At 37.7% G+C, this 21,710-nt stretch overlaps 1 protein-coding gene across 1 annotated transcript in view; it reads left to right on the plus strand.

Moving 5' to 3' along the window:
* Nucleotides 1-4,147: 4,147 nt before the first annotated feature.
* The window catches only part of CUNH8orf34 (chromosome unknown C8orf34 homolog), a 396,548-nt gene continuing 378,985 nt past the window's right edge, over nucleotides 4,148-21,710 (plus strand). The window contains 3 exon segments of the mRNA XM_039216922.1: nucleotides 4,148-4,288; nucleotides 4,290-4,400; nucleotides 4,402-4,476. Coding sequence (XP_039072853.1) covers nucleotides 4,148-4,288; nucleotides 4,290-4,400; nucleotides 4,402-4,476 — 327 coding nt within the window.

Here is a 21,710-nt window from a genome sequence, read left to right on the forward strand (position 1 = left end):
TTCACCATTGTTCTCTTGTCACATCAAAAATCATTTGGTTAAAGGGGTACCTGGGTGGCTACTTCGGCTCAGGTCATGACCTTGCTGTTTGTGGGTTCAGGTCCAGCGTTGGGCTCTGTGCTGACAGCTCAGAGCCTGAAGCCTGCTTTGGATTCTGTGTCTCCCTCTTTCTCTCTGTCCCTCCTCTGCTTATGCACTCTCTCTCTTTCTCTTTCTGAAATAATAAATGAATAAACGTTTAAAAATCATTTGTTTAAGGAGCTGTGCAAGGTATCTTACAAACAGAGTTAGACAAGAGCTTTAGTACATTCCATAAACTGGATTCTGTATATTTGTAAATTATGCTGACAGGCACTCCTATAACACAATGAGGCCAAATCAGTCTCACTGAAAATGGCCTTTTCATGCTGTACTCAAGCCAAAAAAAGGGAAAGGATCATAAAAGTACCATATTATGTGTGCAGAAGTTAAATTCAGCCTAGATAACGGGTGCTTTTCAACTAATCTTAAAGGGACTAAATGAAACAAATTCTTTAAGTGTACAGCAATAGGATATTAAATATGTATTTATGAAGAACCTACTGTATGAAAAACATACTATGTTGCATGCTATGAAGTGTAAGAGAATTATTAAGATATACAGTTCATGATTTTAGAGGGTTTGCAATTTAAAAGAGGGACCAAGATATGCATAAAGTTAAATGGAATAAAGCAGAACCTAAATACCATGTATTTGAGGCAAAATTTAGCCTGAAAGAATATACTGGATCGAATAGATCTACTAAAACTTAATTCACTAATTCAACTGCTATTGATTGAGTGCTTACTAGGTGCCAGGTCAAGAGATACAGCCCTTCTCATTAAGGGACACCAATATCTGCTAGTTAGCCTCTTAACTATTCTTCAGCACACAGGGTAGAGAATGGAAATAGTGTTGGCTTTGGAGTTAGAAAAAATGGAATTAAACCCCTGTCGACTAGTCATAAGGTGACTTGGGCAAGTAATTTATAATCTTTTAGCTGCAGAAATCACAGGGCCATCTTTGATTCTCTCTTTCAACCTTATCCTACATATAGTTCATTAATAAATTAGTCTTTAAATATTTCTTGAATACATCCCATTCTCTCTATCCGTGCACCCTCAGTACTTAAGGCTGGTTCTCATGATTGATAACAGATTCTGTAAACCAAGTTGGCTTTCCATCTCCATTTTTTTTTTTAATCTATCATGCATGTTGTAACTACAGCAATCTTTCCAAAACTTTTACATCACCATAATACTTCTCTGCTCAAAATTCTTTAGTCACTTCTCATTGCCTAGAAGATGCAAATCTACACTTCTTAACTTCTTAAGACTTTTTTAAATGCTTATTTATTTTTTGAGAGAGAGAGAGAGAGCAGGGGAGGAGCAGAGAAACAGAGAAAGAGAGAGAGAGAGAGAGAGAGAGAGAGAGAGAGGCCCAAGCCAGCTCCATGCTCAGCTCAGAGCCTGATGTGGGGCTCAATCCCACAACCATGAGATCATGACCTGAGCTGAAATCAAGTCAGAAGCTTAACTGACTGAGTCACCCAGGAGCCCCAAGGCATTTTAATATGCTAAACTCTGCTAACATTGTTAACTCCGCACGCCAATCTTTTTCCATACAGACCCTACGTTTCTCTAACCACTAGCCTGTTGTGTGCTCTGTGCTTTTGCACATGTTGTTTTTTTTTTTTTTTTTTAATACCAAAGCCTGAAATATTACCCCATCCCCATTCTACCAATCCCATCTGGGAAACTTAAAAATTTTAATCTTCCTTTAAGATTTTGCTCAAACATCATCTCCTTTGTGGAGAATTCCTTGAGGATTTAGGTACAGGTAACTTTTCCATCATCAATATGTGCACAACATGGTTTATATATCTGTATTAGCACAATGCAATCAAATGTCATATTTGTGTATATGCCAATTGCCTCAACAAGACTAAACACCCGAGGGCAAAGACAAGGCTTTTCACCTTTGAATCCTCAGCTCTCACGTAACGTCTGCCATGGAGAGTCTGTGCAATAAATATTTATTGTAATAATGAAGTCAGGTTTGGGGATCAGTGGAAAGAACAAAGACATGTTTTGTGAAGGAGATAGTATATGAGGATGGCTTTGAAAAACTTCTGAAATATTTCCTTAATTAAAAAAAATGTAATTTTGAGATGTTCAGTGTTTTAACACACATAAGGTATATATCTTCATATTCCCCCTTTAATGCATAAGTGTTTTGCCAGCAAACCTTTGTTCCTTCCTTCCTTTCTATTCAAGGTCCCAGGTACAGTTGCTCTGAGTATGTGTGTATGTGGTATCAAAAGTACTGGACTTTTTAGCTGGGTCACAGATGGCTCTACACCACACCTTCTAGCAAATAAAAATGTTGATGTTCACCATGTATATTTAATTTCTCCTGAACATATTTAGAAATATATAAGTATACCTTTGACCCATATGGAAAACACATGACATCCCTAGGCACCTCACTGCTATTCAATATACTCCCCCTGGACAGATCACCCAAGTCTGATTGTAAAAGTAATAACGGGGATATTTTCATTGTAAATCATTATGTTTCAAGGTATCAGTGATGGTGAAACTCTTAGGTGTCCTGGCAGATTTCTTACATGAATTATTAAATGGAATTAACGGTAGCTTCTGGAATCTTCCACTCTTAACTATTGCATGTTTCCACACAAGTAGTTCTGCTTAAGTGGTCATACGGAAGAAAAAACATAGATACCAATAAAGAAATTATGAATTACAGAAATCCAGAACAGTGAGAAAGAAAAAATAAATCCATACTGTTGCAGTCTGCTTTAAGTACAATTATTCCCTTCATTCTAAACCTTCATATTTACCAATACAAACCTTTATTTTGGTAGTACGTTATAATTACGTTATAATTAGGAGCCACAGAAATCATCTATGGAGGCCTCAGTGTGTTTTTCTTTTCTTCTTTCCTCTTCTTCTTCTTCTTCTTCTTTTAATGTTTATTTATTTTTGAGAGAGAGAGAGAGAGAGAGAGAACATGAGCAAGAGAAGGGCAGAGATAGAAAGGGAGACAGGGAATCCCAAGCAGGCCCCATGCTGTCAGTGCAGAGCCTGATGCGGGACTTGACAATGGTGAAATCATGACCTGAGCTAAAATCAATAATAGGGTACTTAACGATTGAGCCACCCAGGTGCCTCTCAATGTATTTTTCAGGAGAGCTCTGTGAAGAAACCTCTGCTGTCTGTAGATCTTCAACTTGGGAAATCCCTGGATAGTAAGAAAGGTATTGGCTACATTTGAGGATCTCATGAAGTGTCTACGGGAAGCATCTTTAAGCGGAATAGAGTAGTATCTGGCGTGTAGTTACAGACATATAAACATAAGAACATGTGGATTATAATCCACATAATTATATGTGAATCAGGAATTCGGATTTGTAAAGGAGGGCTGGCTCACTTTTATCTCTTATTCCTATCAAAAGCTGAAGGGTGGCTCCCAACCTTAGGGTGTCTGCACTTAGGGAGTTTTCAGCGGGGTTCTCAGCCTATAGATGGGCGCCAAGCCAGATATTCTAAAGGAAGACAATTTCATTTTAGCGGCAAATCCTCAGACCCACGCATCTTCCCATAGCTCTGCCTTTCTCCGACTCTGAGCTAGTGTAGGCAGAGCACGAGGTGCCGAGGACAGGCTCTGAAGGGGCGATGGGGACCCTCCTTTTCGAACAGCATTTGTAGCTGCCAAGAGTAGCCAACAAGCACCAGATTTATGTGCACTTTGAAAGAAGCACCTTCACCATTGGCTTTTTGAGCAGCGCTGTCGCTAGGGAGCGGCGGGCAGGGCGAGCACAGCCTGGGGAGAAGCCCGGGCTGCTTGTTCCTGTAACGGAGAGAGGGGACGCACACAGTCGGGCGCGCGGACGCACACGCACGCTTGCCGCGAGTTCGAGCCCCGCAGCCCCCCACCGCCGGAGGGCGCCCCCGGCGCCGCGCCGAGCAGAGCAGCCTCCGCCTCCTGGCTCCTGCTGCTGCCGCCCAGAGGAGAGAGGAACCTGGAACCTCTGCCTCGAATTTCCCCGGGCGCCGCGCGCTGCGGAGAGCGGCGGGGGTGGGCGCGAGGAGGGGAACGCGATGAATGAGTTCTCCCCTCGCCTCGGAGTTGACTGAGTTGGCGGCGCCGCGCCCGGGCTTCCGGCTCTCGGCGCCCCACGCGCTAGCGGCTCCCGGGGCTGCAGCCCACGCCCGCGGCCGGGGCTGTGTCCGCCACGCCGGGGAAGCCGAGGCTCTGGAGCCCCTGTCCCGGCTCCAGTCCGGGTAAAAAGGAAGGTTGTCCCCTGGCCGAGGCGCACGGCCGCGCGCTTTTCCTGCACTCTCCGCGGCCCCATCTGTCTCTCCATGGCGTCTCATCAACAATCCCGGATCCAGGCTTACCTGGAGAAGAACAAGATCGGTCCCCTGTTTGAGGTAAGGCGCTGTGGAGGAGGGTGGTCCCGTTTGTGTTTGGGGGAAGGGGCTCAGAACACCCGGAGGGAAGGAGGCGCAGCCAACAAATTCGCGGAAGGGGTGGCCGTGCGGCCGCAGTTCACTGGCATTCGCTCTGCCCGGGCCAGGGGTCAGGGACCGCAGCCGGGGGCTGCACCTTGCCGGTTACCTGGCCGCGGACAGGTGAGCTGGAGAGGGCCCAACGTCAGTCTGGCAGGGGAAGTTTGAGCGGTCTGACTGTCCTGCATCTCGCAGCCTTGTGCACAGAACCCGGACAGGCTGAGACCGACAGATGCACACACTTAGACCGTCTTACACACGCACACTTCCTGGAATTTACACTGAATTGCATGTTGGATTTTTTTTTTTTTTTTTAATCGACAGTAGTAGAGCCCAGAAAGGTGGAAGAGCTGCTTAGCAATAGAAGAGACTGTGGTTAACTGGGAGAAAACTGAACTGGTAAGGAGTAGGCTTCGGTAGGTGAAGGCGCCTTGAGTGAAATTGTCAAACTGAGACGCTGACATTGATCTCTGGATGAAAGGAGTCCTGTGCATTGCAGACCCTACATGTGTTAGGGGGAGAAAGGGGCGGAGAAAGATTCAGGAAAAGCATGCACGTATTTATGAGAGGAGACTAGCTCTGAGCTGTTTTCTCTAGCCATCAAAGAACCGATGGCAGAAATACTGTAGGAGAAAGGAGGAGCGGGAGGACAAGAGAAAAAAGAACCAGAGGCTGGACCTGGCACTGGCAAAGCGTCCCGCCTGTAGCCAGGGCGCTGGGCAGATGCTAGTGCCCGCGGGGAGGGGTGCCCAGGGCCCCTTCCCAGCCCAGTCTCACAGTCCAGCAGGGCGAGGGTGGGAGAAGATCGGACCGGCGTGGGAGGGTCGAGATCCTCCCCCCGCCCCAAAGCAGCTGTGGTCAGTATTGGCGGTTTATGTGTCCGCAACATGGCAGTAAGGCTGGGAAGAGAGAGAGAATGGGGCTCTTTCCCTAGTACTGAAGAGAAGAGAATAACTGCAGAGAGAGAGAGAGAGAGAGAGAGCGAGAGAGAGCGAGAGAGCGAAATAATGCCCTAGCACAAAAAGGGAGAGGTGGACAGGGATGTGATCAGATAGGTCTTTTCTCTGGGGAGGACTGGTTGCAGATAACGAAGACTTGCAAGATCTCAAGTTTTTCTGCCCAACTTCAAGTTCATGTTGTATTGTTTTGAGAGATATGGCCACTGTTTCAACTGAAACTCGTTGTGTAGAATCATAAAGTCCTATAATGCATGTCTTGCTTCTTGTTCCTGCCCAAAAGTCCATATATAAAAAGCAAAATAGAATTGCTGGAACAACTAGATGGTTTTTCTTTAGTCTAATGGTAGGAACTGTACATAGTTTGATATCTATCTATCTATATAAAAAACCAAAGCATAATAACCTTTTGTGACACAGTGTATTGTGTTAAAAGAAACATGAAACACATTTAGAGTGTTTCCACGCCCCTAGAATATAAAGTACAATTTACCACAGAGATTAAGTGAATTATTTTAATAGATTTGTTAATTTATTTTAAAATTCCCGAGATTCTCTCTAAGTAATAAAGATAGAGTTTGGAATATGTCAACTTTCTACATAATTAGGAAATAAATCCAACTTGATTTTTATTAAGTGCTCATTAAAAATAACTAGCTTACTAGACAGTTCTGCATTGATGAATTTTAAGTGATGATGAAATTATCTCATTAAATCATAAGATCCCCTCACCAAAAACCAAACAATGACAAAATTATATGCTTTGTATTTTGTTGATTTTTTTGGGTGACATATTACCTACATCCCTATTAGCTTGGATTGCAGTGGTGAGTAGTTAATATTTGGGAGTTGATATGCACTTTAAATAATGGAAGAGAGAAAATAGCGAAGTTCTCTTCTAAAAGCAGATTCATATGCAACAGTTTTGATCATAACAGATGATTTGTTTTGAGTACAATTATACATAGTTCACAGAATTAGGAAATCTCACTAGCTTGTAGTGTCTGTCTCATGCGAGAGAATGTAAAATGGATATCCTTCATCTGGCATTCTCCTCAAAGCTCCCAGGACTTTGTTCAGTGGTTCTGGTGAGAACTGCTTCTGGAGATCAAGGAGGAGCCCAGGAACCTGAACTTAGTAAGAAGTGGCACTAATGATTGTTACATATTTAATTCCTGGACCACACATTGTAAGAAACAGTGATGAAAGCTAAACTCTCTTACCTGTTACAAATTGAAATAGGTGACTCCTGAGTTTTAATATCTGTGCTGTTGTGATTTTTTTGTGCACTGGAGTTGGTGGACATAGGCTTACTTTAGTTTTGAAAATATACAAGACCTGACAGTATGTTCCCTTTATAGATTTTCTAAGTTAGGAATGTTTTAAGAAAACTTTCTGAAATAAAGCACTTTAAAGAAAGCACGTGAGTATTATTGTTTAAAACAAAAAGCAACGGTAACATATACTGGTTGAGAATACTTGTATCTTGTTATTTTTTAACTATCCAGCTTACTTATCTAATTTAGCTACTGAATTTTTTCTTACCTAGTTTATTTGCTTATTTCTAACATTTAATCATTTGAGAAGCTTGTAAAGCTGTACATTTTATGGTATTGTGAAACTAGATGAAAATTAGTCTTGCTTCCAGGTGATTCTTTAAGGTTATAAATTTATATTGTCTTTAAATATGATTTAACATGCTTTGAGGCATTACAAAAGCATGCCTAGAAATCATTGCATTAGAGTTGGGTAATGATATTTTAATTAAATAATATAAAGATGTTAAGGTGAATGTCGTAACAATGACATAGTCCACAAGCTCTTTGAAATTTTTGTAAGCTGTAATACTTTTAATATTCTCAATGGCTCATTCAGGATAGGCTAGGAGTGAACAGCCTAGGCATCAATTTATAAGGAATGCTTGACATTGCTTCAAAAAACTAGAACTATAATCCTATTAATATAGATTTCCACATGTAACTCCTTACTTAACTGGCAAGATGTGAAATGGTTTGGCTTTCACCAAAGTATAGTATTTTGCAGCACATGTAGGCAAGATTCATGGTGCAACCATAAGACTTATCTCAACCAACCGCTTAATAGTTGAAGAACTTGACAGTCAAAACTTCTAAAATTGAATAATTAACTGTCATATATCTGCTTATTGGGATCAATGATCTATTTTGTCTATATTGTAAGCAGTTAAACTTCATTCTCAAGAAATTGTATATGTGGAACATCACAATAAATTCCTTATTTCCAACATAGAGAAGTTAATACTTTACAGTTTCTCCCATTTCCATGAAATAAACAGAATAATTATTTGAATATTATTGGTTGGAAGGGTGCTCAGGGCAGTCATTTATCTTGATTTAGGACTGATTACACTTACAAGAGAGTGAAATCCTAAACAATTAAAAAGCAGGATAATGGAGTCCCCATTTAGTCTTCATACAACATTTAAATCTCTTTGTATCGAAGATGTGGCAAACCAAATTCACTACATTTCTTCCAATATGGTCTGACCCACTCCAAGTAGAATGGAGTGCCTCTACTCAGATGGGCTAAATTTGTGTTAACTGATTTGACATATATGTTATGGGGTGGACTCATATCAGATGTGTGGTCAACCATCAGTTTGCATCATTCATACAGTTACTATTGTACAACATGTTTTTCTCTGGTACCCTTCCCTATATTTTCCAGCCATGCCTGCGACCTTGAACTCCTGTTGGCTTGGAGAGTATCAGTCAGTGGCCTGGTAGGATCAGGAGATTTGTTATATAAGAGGTAGGGGGCTGTTGAGACAATAAGTAAACATATTGAAAATAATGCAATCCGGCTCTCTTGCTGATAGAGACAGGATTCACAAATATAAAAAGGAGAAAATGTAGAATGAACCCTGGAGTGTTGGATTGAAATTGAGGGTACTGGTGTATCTCATAACTTCAAGAATAGAAATAGATATAAATGTAATAGAAGTATGGATTTATATGTATTAACAAATACATAAGTATATATGCCTACATTTATTTCCTTACTCTGTCTACTGTGATGGCCTGGGAATAGCAACATCCCAGTAGCAATAAGCACACCTAGTGACCAGATTTTGAGTTCTAAATACCATTTTCCATCAAGTAGAACCAGGTATCCTTGGAGAAATGATTGATTCTAGGCCAAGGTCTGAGAGAGTACAAGATGAACCTGGACCATCTTATGCCAGAGAATACGGAAGTAGTCAAAGAATTATAGGAACATGTCGAAAGTTTGAAGAGGCTCCTGTTAACTAAATCTGGGACAATTTGAGATTCAAAGTATGATAGTAACATATTATCTTACTTCTAAAATAGGACTATTTTGTTCATATATATATATGTACATATATATATACATATATATATCCAATATATTGGGATACATGAATGTATTTCATATATGAGGAGAAGAGAAAGCTTTACTTTATAGTAGAAGGCCAATTAATAAGAGTAGAAAGGTGATGGAATTAGAGAATCACTACTTGGTAACCACTGAGCAATAATTGAGGCAAGAAAAATTAATTGTTGCTAAAACTAATGGATGGAACTTGGAGGAGGAATGAGATGTTTATCTAATGTCTAGTATCTTACGACAAAATAGTTGTTAATTGCAAAGAGAAAAGTAACTTATAGTGAAGAAACCAGGCAGACCATACTTTAATCAAGTGGTGGCACAGGTCAATGTTGTGTGCTCATGATAGCATGCAGCTATAACAACTTTAATTCTTTAATATTTCTGCGAATTACACATGACCTGAACTGAATAATTTGAAAATATCTGATAATTTTGATAGGGAAATTCTGCTTTTCTGGTGTCTTCAATAATAATGTCTGGTGTCTTCAATAATGTTTAAAGTTGTGAAGGTCAAGGAAAGCCTCAAATTGATGGGACAATACAACTAAGTGCAAAATATGGTCCTAGAACTGATATTTTCATTATGCAAAACTTGAGACAATAAGTAAATATATGGAAAATAATGCAATCCAGCTGATTGCTGATAGAGAAAGTATTCACAAATATAAAAAGGAGAAAATGTAGAATGAACCCTGCAGTGTTGGATTGAAATTGGAGGTACTGGTGTATCTCATAACCAGGTAAAGGGTATATGGAGTTATTTCTGATGTTCATATACTTTTTCTATAAGTTTAAAGTTATTTCAAAATTTAAAAATATTAAAAATAAAAAAGACCATCTAGGAAATAAGTATTTACAAGTAGTTCACCCACTGGATCTTTGTAAACATTAAATTATGTGAATTTAGTTAAGAATTGTATCAGTGATTTATACATGGAAGCCAATAGGTAATAAGCTATAGTTCTGAGTAAAGGAAATTTACAATTGTGATCAACTAAGCATATGCATTTTCCTCTTCTCCCTCCAAACTTTTTGAAATATCAACAAAAATTTTACAAAATAAATACAGAAGAATGCTGGAGCACAAGGAAGGGTGCTGAGTCAGAGAGACTGTTTCTCCCTTTATGAACAGAATTTCTATTATGAATGGTGGTATCTCCTTTGCACCTATATATGGTCAAGTAACATAGAGTCAATTATAAGTAGTGGAAATGTTGTTTGGAATTTCCTGGAAGGTGCCTTAAAATAGTTGGATTTAATTTGGACATGTTCCCCATATGCCCTACCTCTTTATTGTTGTCTAGAATGCCTCTTTGTTAATTCTTCCTTATTTTCTTTACCTCCCTAGGCAACCACTCATTTCCTTTCTGTTACTGTAGAATAGTTTTCCTTTTCTAGGGTTTTGTATAAATGGAATCCTATGCTGTGCACACGTGTGTGTGTGTGTGTGTGTGTGTGTATCTTTCACTCAATATAAGTATTTTACAATTCATCCATCTTGTATCATGTATCAATAATTTATTTATTTTTTAAACATTTTATTTATTTCTGAGAGAGAGAGAGAGGAGAGAGAGAGAGGCAGTGTGAGCAGGGGAGGGTCAGAGAGAGAGGGAGATACAGACTCTGAAGCAGGCTCCAGGCTCTGAGCTAGCTGTCAGCACAGAGTCCGACATGGGGCTTAAACCCACGAACCGCGAGATCATGACCTGAGCTGAAGTCAGATGCTTAACTGACTGAGCCACCCAGGTGTCCCTCATTTAATTTCTGAATAGTATTCAACAAGGAGATATGCATTTGTTTCTCTTGGGTAAATACCTGGAATGAATTGGCTGGATCATATGGTAGGTGTATGTTTAACTTTTTAAAACATTAGCCATTAGTTGTGAAAAGTGTATATACAATTTTACGTTCCTACCAACATTGTATGAGAGTTCTGGTTCTTCCACGTTCTCACCAAAACTTGGTATTGTCTTTCTTTGTAATAATAGCTACCCTAATAGGCTTGTGTGATATCTCATTGTGGTTTTAATTTACATTTACATTGTGTCCCCACCCTTACACCCTACAATCTGAGACCAGTGTCAGTGAAGATCATGTAGGAAGCGTGGCTTCTTTCACCCCTAGCAATAATGAGGCGTTCCTTTCCCTTCCCACCGAGTTATGTTAGGGGAGGCCTAGAAAAGTGTCAGGACTTTCAACATTGCTGAGTGGTAATGAGGCCATTCCTGCCATCAAATCCATGCCAAGATACATATAATTAAACTTATGGCAAAAAAAAAAAAAAAAGGGCAAGAAATGAAATACCATATATGTACAGGGAAAACAATTTGAATAGCAGAAGATTCTCATCAAATCTATGGATGTCAGAAGGAAGTGTCACAAAAAGTGCTGAAAGAAAGAACCTAAAGTTCTATACCCAGAGAAAATATCCTTTATGAATGAAGGGGAAACCAGGAGAATTTGTCACCAATGGGTCTACTCTAAACGTATAGCTAAAGGAAGTTCTCTAAGCAGAGAGGAACTGATAAAAGAAAACAACTTTAGAACATTAGGAAGGAAGAAAGAACATGGAAAGAGCAAAAGTATGACTAAATATAATACATTTTTCTTCTATTGAGTTTTCTAAATTATGTTTGATGGTTGAAGCAAAAATCATATCAGGGTCAGATGAAGTTCTAAATATATGTAGAGAAAATATTTAAGACAATTGTGTTATAAGCAGGGAAGAGTAAAGGGGAGTAAAGGAGGTAAGGTTTCTATAGTTCACTTATACTGTTAAAACAACAACTATTGATAAGTTGTGTATTTTCAATGTCATACCTAGAGAAACCACCAAAAAAGCTATATGCAAAGATGCTCTAAAAAATTCTAGTAATTTAAAATGGAGTTCTCGGGGCACCAGTTTGGCTTAGTCAGTTGAGTGTCCATCCAACTCTTGATTATGGCTCAGGTCATAATCTCACAGTTCATGAGTTTGAGGTCCACATTAGGCTCTGTACTCTCTCTCTCTCTCAAAATAAATAATAAACTTTAAAAAATAAATAAATTGGAGTTCTAAAAAATGTTTAAATAACTCACAGGAGTTAGAAAAAGAAAAACAAAACAAAGAACAAATAGAAAACAAAAAATAACACAGCAGACATTAGCCATAATATGTCAATAACTATTAAATGCAAATGGTCTAAATATACCAGTTAAAAGATACAGAGAGATTATCAGAGTGGATTAAAAAAATATGACTCAACCAGTATGCTGTGTCTAAGAAATTCACTTCAAATAAAAAGAAATAAACTTCAAATAAAAAGTAAAAGAAAGAAAAAAATATTATGTGAACATCAAAAGAAAGGGGTGAATCTTTTAATGTCAGATAAAGTAGACTTCAGAGGATAGACAATTACCAGAGATAGGAACTGTCATTATACAGTAATATAGGGTCAACCTACTAAGAAAAGTAGCAGAAGTTTTTGAAGCAGAAACTGACAGACCTAAGCAGAGAAATAGACAAATCTATAGCTATAGTTAGGGAATTCAAAACCTTCTCTTGACAGTTGGAAGAAAAACTATACAGAAAATCAGGAATGCTATAGAAGAGCTCAAAAGCACATCAAAGAATCTAGTCGACATTTGTAGACCACTCAATGCAAAAACTGCAGAATACATATTTTTTTTTCAAGTGGCATGGAATGTAAACAAAGGCAGACCATTCCCTGAGCCACAAACCTGAGGTGAAATCATACAGCATGTTTTCTCCATTACAATGGAATAAAACTAGAAATTGGTAACAGAAAGAAAACAGGAAAATTTCTAAAACACAGTAAAAACATACAGCACACTTCTAACTAATCTACTGGTCAAAGAAGAAATCTCAGGGAAATAAAAGTCCATCAAACAATGAAAAGGAAGATATAGCATATCAAAATTTATGTAACACAGCTCAGGCAGTGCTGAGAGAGAATTTTATAGGTTAACATGCATACATTAAAAAAGTAAACTGACGTGATTGGTTAGAATAGGGCCCCTGCTTTTTATGTCATTCCTCTGTGCCCTTCCAGTCTTAGAGGACAATCTATCTGGCTAGAGAGAGGGCTCTTCTACAGTGAAGGATGTATGAATATCAGTAATCCGTTGACAACAGGGGTTTGTTCATGTATCATGTTTTGTATCAAAAGTAGACCTTTAGTTCTTGAAGGTGGGAGACAAATATCTTGCCTCATTATTGTGTATGCATTAAAGTGTCTAGTGGAGTGCAGACTATAAAGCAGGGCTCAGTTGATATCTGTTGAATTAAACACACATTGACTTGTTTAATGTCATTTAAGACATAACCATCTAGCAAATAGCATCTTAACATTTATTCCTTTAAGGCCTAGAGCAAAATATTCCCCATCACATTAATTAACCTTTATGTACAATGAATAACTTTTAATTATGTGCTTAACTACCTAATTGATTTTCAGCTATATTTTTCCCTTTTTAACATCTGCTTTCAAGAGAGGGCCTGATAAATTAATCCACACCACTGTACAAGGCTTAATGTATACCTCCACACCCCAAGCACATTTGCATTTTAAGGGAGGAAGTTGCATGACACAGTTCATGGGATAAAGCAGGTGATCTTTGGAAGTAACTTGAGCTTAGCAACCATTTATTGTCTGCCTGACCCTGTGCACTTGATGATCTCTGTTAACATTAATGTCCTCATCTGCAAAACAATACCTAAGAGGGATTTTATGAGGACAAGATGAGATGAAACAAAGCTTAAAGAACCCAATCCAGTGCCTGACACTTGGTGGACACCGAATATTTTGGCTGCAATCTCATCAGATGCCACTACTTGTCTTTTCAATTAATATTAATAACTCAGTGACAGACCATGTAGAGAGATGTTTTTGAAGGATGACCTTCTAGTATCATGAAATTAGAACTAATTCGAAGTGTGGAAAAAAACAACAAAGTGAGTGTCTGCTTTTTTAGGTTGTAGCTCTGATATCTCTGAAAAAGCACTGTGGCACAGTTAGAAAGGAGAGTAGCAGTTGGCCAAAGCGTGTGTGTGTGTGTTCTTTGTTCAGCGGTGGGGGACAGGGACGTCTTGCTTGTTGCTGTATCACAAAAGTATACTTTACTTTGGCTAAATTAGGAGAGATTGTATATAATTAGAAAACAATCCAGAATATAGCTTATTGTCTCAGAGAGGCAACCTGGATCACTCCCAACTAAAATAGCACCACAGATCCAACTTCCCTGTCACTCTCTGTAGCATGATTTTCTTTTTTTTAAATGTTCCTTATTGTCATTTGATATTGTTTATTGCATTTATTCCTTTGATTTCAGTATATATTCTGTTTATTCCCCAGAATATAAGCTTCCCATAGGAAGATATTTTGTCAGTCTTTTTTATTGATTATATCTTCCTGCCTAGCAAATGTCTGGCACATAAAAGGTGTGCTACTAAATAGTTGTCAAATGCATTTATGAATGAAAAAATCAGGATCAACCTATCAAATTTGTAAAGTGTGGTTTGGATATGAACAATCATTTGCTACTAGGGTCTGGGAATATCTCAGCAGTTTATGGGAGATTTCACTTTCTTGAAAATTCTTGGAAATTCTTGGAAATTCTTATGACTTTGTTATCTTTTTAACAGCTATTACATTCTTTGGCACATGATGTTTAGAACTTCATTTACATTCATTTGGTACATATCATTGGGTGCTGTATTATGTATTAAGAAATATAAATTCAAATAAAACATTTCTTGTCAAAAACTCCTGTGTATTTAGAAAAGACTGATAATACTTGGGGCACTCTCTATTATATTTTGGTAAATTTTATGGAAGCCTACCTTGGTTTTCTGTTTATATGCTAGGTACATTTTCATACTCATCAATACATTCCATTACTAATAGAAGTAAGAATATTTGAAGTTCAGATTTAGAGATTGGCTTCCAAGAAATTTGCCATATAATCAAGTATGTAAACTGAATAAGGTAAAGGGTAGATTTGTTAAATAGTTTATATTGTTTTTGCTCCTGGGAGTTCTTAGCAACAGTAAGACATCTAAACATGAATTATTAAAAATATCTAAATGATCTGATTGTTGAGTAATGTTCTATATGAAACACACTGATAGCTTTCATTGTAAGTTGCTCCTATAACATAAAAGAGAGGACTTTCTTTTTGAAGTATAGCCTGGAGCATAAAGGAATATATAACTCTTGCTCTGTCTTCACTTTTTGAACATATTGATCTGAATTCAAAAAGTGACAAGCTATATTGAATTGAGAATATGTTTGATTTGTCTGCACATTGAAATAATATATCTATGTCAAGTGAACTATATTATATTAAGATTTATTGTAGCTGTATGTTTCTGAGATATTGTTTTTTATTTTAATGCTATTTTACTCCTATGAGTTCTCTCCAGAAGACCTGGTATTGTTTTGGTGATTTAATTTTTTCCTGTTATATTTTTTATTTACAGTATAAATAGTTATCTTAACATTATATAAAATGATAATTAAAACCAGCTACAAGTTTATTAAACACAGAATATTATTCTTTTCTGACTGAAAATATTTACTGAAACATTTCTTATTATCTTTCCTTTTAGTGATATAACAATGATATAAAAACCACTCTTAAAATATACGGATGACAAATACTCTGCTTTGTGGAACCTTAAAGTCCTAGTTTTCACAGAATTATTTTAAATCTAACCCTTTTCTTACATTTAGTTAAGACATTGAGGTCTGTGTATAATTAGCAACTCGCCACTGCCACAGTCTGTGGATTAATAAGGGAATCCAAGACAGAGGTCAGTGTCACTGGTGTATCAGTAGTTAAATTTTGAGGAATAATATTTAGTGAAGAATTCATGAAGGTCATGTACATCAAGTTCTTAAGTTATTAACAGGTATATTTTTGGATAAAGTTAGTTGAACAGAGATTTGGGTGCCCATTGAGCTTTAGAATTGAGCAACTGAAGAATTACTTTCACTGAGCTGTGCAGTGGAGTGATTTAAGAAGCCTTTATTGAGAGTCATTATAAGAAACAGACCATGAAAATACAGTTTTGTCATCTATTAAAGGATTTTTTGGAGGGGCATATTCACTGTATTAGGCAGCATCCTCTTATGGGAACTGTTTAATTTTATAATGTCAAAAATAGTGTATGAACCTCACACCTTCAGAAATGCTAAAATTAAAAACACAAGGAACAACAGGTGTTGTAGAGGATGCCAAGAAAAAGAACCCCCGTGCACTGTTGGTGGGAATGCAAACTAGTTCAGCCATGTGGAAAACAGTATGGAGGTTCCTCAAAAAATTAAAAATAGAATTGCCATCTGATCCAGTAGTTCCGTGACTGGGTATTTACCCAAAGAATATGAAAACAGTAATCTGAAAGGATATATGTACCACTATGTTTGTTGCAGAATTCTTTACAGTAGCCAAATTATGGAATCAGCTCAAGACGAATGGATTAAAAAACGAAGAATACGTATATACAATGGAATACTACTTAGCCATAAAAAGAATGAAATCTTGCCATTTGGACCAATGTGGATGAATCTAGAGGGTATTATACCAAGTGAAATAAGTCAGCCAGAGAAAGACAAATACCAGATGATTCCACTCATATGTGGAATTTAAGAAGCAAAGCAGGGGCGACCAGGTGGCTCAGTCAGTTAAGCGTCTGACTTCAACTCAAGTAATGATCTCATGGTTCGTGAGTTTGAGCCCTGTGTCAGGCTCTGTGCTGACAGCTCAGAGCCTGGAGCCTGCCTGAGATTCTGTGTCTTCTTCTCTGCCCTTCCCCCACTCACATTCTGTGTCTCCTTCTCTCTTAAAAATAAACAAAAAATATTAAACAGAAAAAAAAGATTAAAAAAAGGGGCGCCTGGGTGGCTCAGTCAGTTAAGCATCTGACTTTGGCTCAGGTCATCATCTCACAGTTCGTGGGTACGAGCCCTGCGTTGGACTCTGTGCTGACAGCTCAGAGCCTGGAGCCTGTTTCAGATTCTGTGTCTCCCTCTCTCTCTGACCCTCCCCTGTTCAGGCTGTCTCTTTCTCTCAGAAATAAATAAAACATTAAAAAAAAATTAAAAACAGAAGCAAATCAAACCAGCAAAAAAAAAAAAAGACAAACCAAAAGGTAGTCTCAACTATAGAGAACAAACAAATGGTTAGTTACCAGAGGGGCGGTGGGTGGGAGGATTGGTGAAATAGGTGAAGAGAATTAAGAGTACACCTATCATGATGAACGCTGAGTAAAATATACAATTGTTAAATCACTATATCGTACTTGAAACTAATGTAACTATATTGAAGATGTTAACTATATTGAAATTAAAATAAAAGATAAAGAAAATAAAAAAAGAAAAACAGGTGTATATAAATATTTTGAATTGTGTAATTCATACCATTCCTTTCCTTTCCTTTTTTTTTTTTTCTATAGACTTCTGGAAAACTCATACCTAGTGGTAGCCAGATTGTAGGCCATTATCATGAACATTTTTTTAATTGAAGTATAATTAACATACAGAGTTATAGTAGTTTCAGGTATGCAATATGATTCAACAATTCTAGGCATTTCTCAGTGCTCATTAAGATATGTGTACTCTTAATCCCTTTTATCTGTTTCACCCCTCCCCCTATCCACTTCCTCTCTGGCAACCACCAGTTGTTCTCTGTATTTAAAAATCTGGCTTTTTATTTGTCTCTTTTTACTTTATTTGTTTTGTTTCTTAAGTTCCACATATGACTGAAGTCATGGTATTTGTCTTTTTCTTACTGAGTTATTTTTCTTAGCATTACAACCTTTTGTCCATTCATGTTTTTGCAAATGGCAAGATTTCATCCTTTTTTTAATGGCTGAGCAATATTCCATTGTATATATGTACCACATCTTCCTTATCCATTTATCTGCGGATGCATACTTGGGTTGCTGCTGTAATCGTGGCTATTGTAAATAATGCTGCAGTAAATATTAGGGTGCATGTATCTTTTTGAATCAGTGTTTTTGTTTTCTTTGGGTAAATACCAACTAGTGGAAATCCTGGATCATAGGTAATTCTATTTGTAATTTTTTGAGAAACCTCCATACTGTTTCCACAGTGGCTGCACCAGTTTGCATTCCCAGTAATAGTATATAAGTATTCCTTTTTTGTGAGCATTTATTTTCCCCACATTGTTTTCACTTGTTTTACTTTATCTTTTCCCTCTACTTTTTATTTATGCTATTTGATCATAATTTATCCTTCTTTGGAAAATACTTTAACTTCTTCCTGAGATAAGGATGAATATAAATATGTTCTATAAATCATAAAATGACCTACTCTTGGTCCAAATAATTTGGGCATATCATAGGATATATTTGAGTCATCTGTTTCCTGTTGTTACACATTATAGCTGGCTTTCTTTCTAGAAATATTTATATGGCTCATTCTGGATGTTTAGTGAGAATATATTTGCAGGATGATGTCTCCCAGGGTCAGCTTTATGAGTAGCAGAGATGAAGGCAAGCTTTGAGACTTGGGGCTTTTGAATGAGGTTTTCTCTGCTTAAAAGTTTTCCTTCATATGCCTTCATGGCCAGCTCCTCTTCCTGTTCAGATTTCAGGTTTAGACATGTCAGAGAGGCCCTACAGACCACCTGATCTCAGCAGCTTCCCATCAGCCCCTAACATGCCATGTTGTTTTATATCCATACAGCAGTCATCAAGTGTGGCATTTTCTCAGTTATTTGTTTGGAGTTTGGCTCCCTCTCTTAAATATAACCTCCACAGAGAAAGGGACTTTGCCAACCTTGTTTTCTGACATATCTCCACAATACACGGTAGCCCAATTCCTACAATCAGCTATTCATTTTCTTTCTTCTTACCAAATATTCTTTAAAAAGACTAAATAAACTTTTCTCTAGATGGGATATCATGGAACCATTAAAAATGTAGAAAAGATGAATTCAAGATTGTATGTGTATGTAACCATGTAACACATACTGAAAGATAAGAATGGATAATAATGGTTTATAGCTTTTATATGAGGTACTCAGTGGAGGGGCTATTTTTGCTCCCACAATTATTCTGATTTTCCAAGCTCTCTCTATTATTACGGTATTGCTTTTAGTATTAAGTCATTTGTTTTAGATCATTTCGTCTACTTGAGGCCCCTACTGACTCCCATATGTGTACTGTATATGCATATTAGTACTGGATTTCTTGTAGACTAAAACTTTAATGGGGCTTATTGGCAGAGGCAAAAGGAAAACCCTCATTGAGGAGACAAATAAAAAATGATGGTTATGACAGTCTAGGAGCAGGTGTCATGCAAATGAGCACCAGGTGATTATAAATGGTGCCAGGTGGCCAAGTGGAAAGGCATAAGTCAACATTTTCAAATGTAACTGGAATATCATGTTTTTCCCACCCCTTCCTTTTTTTAAAACCCTTTTAAAGAGCTGAAAAAAACACTGAGAATTCTGGACAGACAACACGCCCACGCGCGTGCACAAACACACACACACACACAGACATGTACTCTGTTTCTCCCCTCATTGTGGCCATGCTTCTTGAATGAGAGTATGTATTCATTATGACAAATGCTAATAACTGTGGATGAAATGCAAGGTTCATATACATCTTAAAGATAATCAAACTTTAGAGGGTTTCCATGCTTGCCCTTTGTCACTTTTAGCTCTGTGTCCAGACATCCAGGAGAATTAATTCACAGTCCAGGGTTATAGAAGATGCAGGAGTTTTGGAACACTGAATTATGAGATGAATTCCAAACTTGGGTGGCATTCAAGGTCCTCCAAAATCTACTTATCCATACTTCTCATTTTCCCCACACACTGCCTTCAGTGTGAGCCAGGTGCTTTGTCCAGTTACCCCAATATGTATAATATCAAATCTTTGCTTGGTATTCTTTCTACATGGAACATTTTCTCTGTTTTCTATAATATCGTAGACTGGGTTCTTTGGGAGACAGACCCTGAGGTGGAGATTTGCATGCAGAGGGTTACTTGTAGAGTGCTCATGGGAGCAGTGCCTTGAAGGGAGTGAAGGAAGTGGGTTTGAGTGGAGGAACAAAGTGAACTGTGAAGTTTCAGCTGGACACATACAGGGAGAGCCCTGCAAGTGGGGAGGTCCTTAGAGGCTGCTCCTTTGCACTTTAGTGATTAGAAGCAACTTCCTCCAGAGATTATGACCTTGGATGAGGCAGCTGCTTTCCTGGAAGGAAGAATCTGGACAAGGCCTTAGGCAAGAGCTTCCCAACAGCCAACATGGCTGGCAGCTGGCAGAATGAGCTTTTGTTTCTGAAGGAAGGATCTGGGCACATACCCCAGAATCTACATTTTCCTGTCTGAGTATCAACCACTCATTAAGCGACATTTCATGTTTTGTTTCTTCAATTAAATATTTTTGACTTCTCTAGCTACCCTAGATTTTCTCTTTCTGTGAACTCCTATACTGAGGGGCTGTGCCACTCACTTTTGTGATTAACCACAACGTTACTTAACTACTTTCTTCTTTATGATTTGCTTTTCTAACTATACTGTTGGCTTTTTCTTTTTTTTCCTAATATTCCTCCTAAGTATCTAATTTTTAGTATATGCATTATAAGAATTTAAATACTTGTTGAATGAATAAATGCTTAAAAATAGCATGGCTTGCAGAAACACAGATAATCTTTGCTTTATCACAAAATACGCTAAACCTTTCCACTACTTCTAAGCTTCATAAATGAAAAATATGCAGAAGGTTAAATGATGGATCCACAGGGTAAAAGGAATTAAATTCTTGCTAGTCTATTACAGGAGTCAGTGGATCTCCTTTTTTTGTGTAAGATGGACCAATTTGGATTTTCTGTCATTTGTCAGAAAAGAGTCTTTAAGGTGTCCATGTGGTTAAAAATATTGTGGTTTGAGGGGTGCCTGGGTGGCTCAGTTGGTTAAGCATCCAACTTCAGCTCAGGTCATGATCTCATGGTTTATGGGTGTGAGCCCCGCTTCAGACTCTTCACTGACAGTGTGGAGCCTGCTTAGGATTCTCTCTCCCTCTCTCTCCATCCCTCTCTCTCTCTCTCTCAAAATAAACTTAAAAAATTATGATTTGTGTAAAAAAATAATATGTGACTCCATTCAATCTGTGCAAACCTAAGAAAAATGCAGCTAAAATAAATGTCATTCTTTTTTGTGTGTTTAATTGACTGCTTTCTCTCTCAAATGGGGTATACTTCTGGGATTCTTAAATGGAGGTTTTTTTCCTGATGGCTCATTTTGATCACATAATCAAGGTTTTTCATAAAAATCATATAGTTTGTAGAAATTAATTCTGATTTTGAAGTTTTTTTCATTAATACTAAGATTTTATTGAGTATGCAGCAGAGTTTTCATTTGTGAAAAATTAAGATAGAGAATTTGGTCATTTTTTTCTTCTCTAGACTGGTGAAGATCCTACAGAATCTATATATATTAGTTTACTTTCTACCATATTTTAATATACTTAAAATCTAATTTTTGGGAGGCTCATCTAGATCAATGAAGTCCTACTCCCAAAAGGTTTCAAATGCCACCCTACTCTGTGAAAATGGGAAGATTTTACTCCAGACTGTTCTCTGAGATTGGACCAGAAAATAGATTTAATTATGATGAAAGGAAATTTATCATTTTGATTTTAAATGTGCATCAAGAACTATGCTAAATTATCCTAGTTTGTTCTTACTTAGCCCTAAATTATTAATTTTTCTATGTAAAGAGCCATATTGTTTGTGAAGGTGACAGTGTTGTTTCTTTCTTTCCAGGCATTATAGC

The sequence above is a fragment of the Hyaena hyaena genome, unplaced genomic scaffold (genome assembly GCF_003009895.1).
Source record: "Hyaena hyaena isolate Hyena2069 unplaced genomic scaffold, ASM300989v1 scaffold_660, whole genome shotgun sequence".
In the NCBI taxonomy this organism is placed as follows: Eukaryota; Metazoa; Chordata; class Mammalia; order Carnivora; family Hyaenidae; genus Hyaena; species Hyaena hyaena.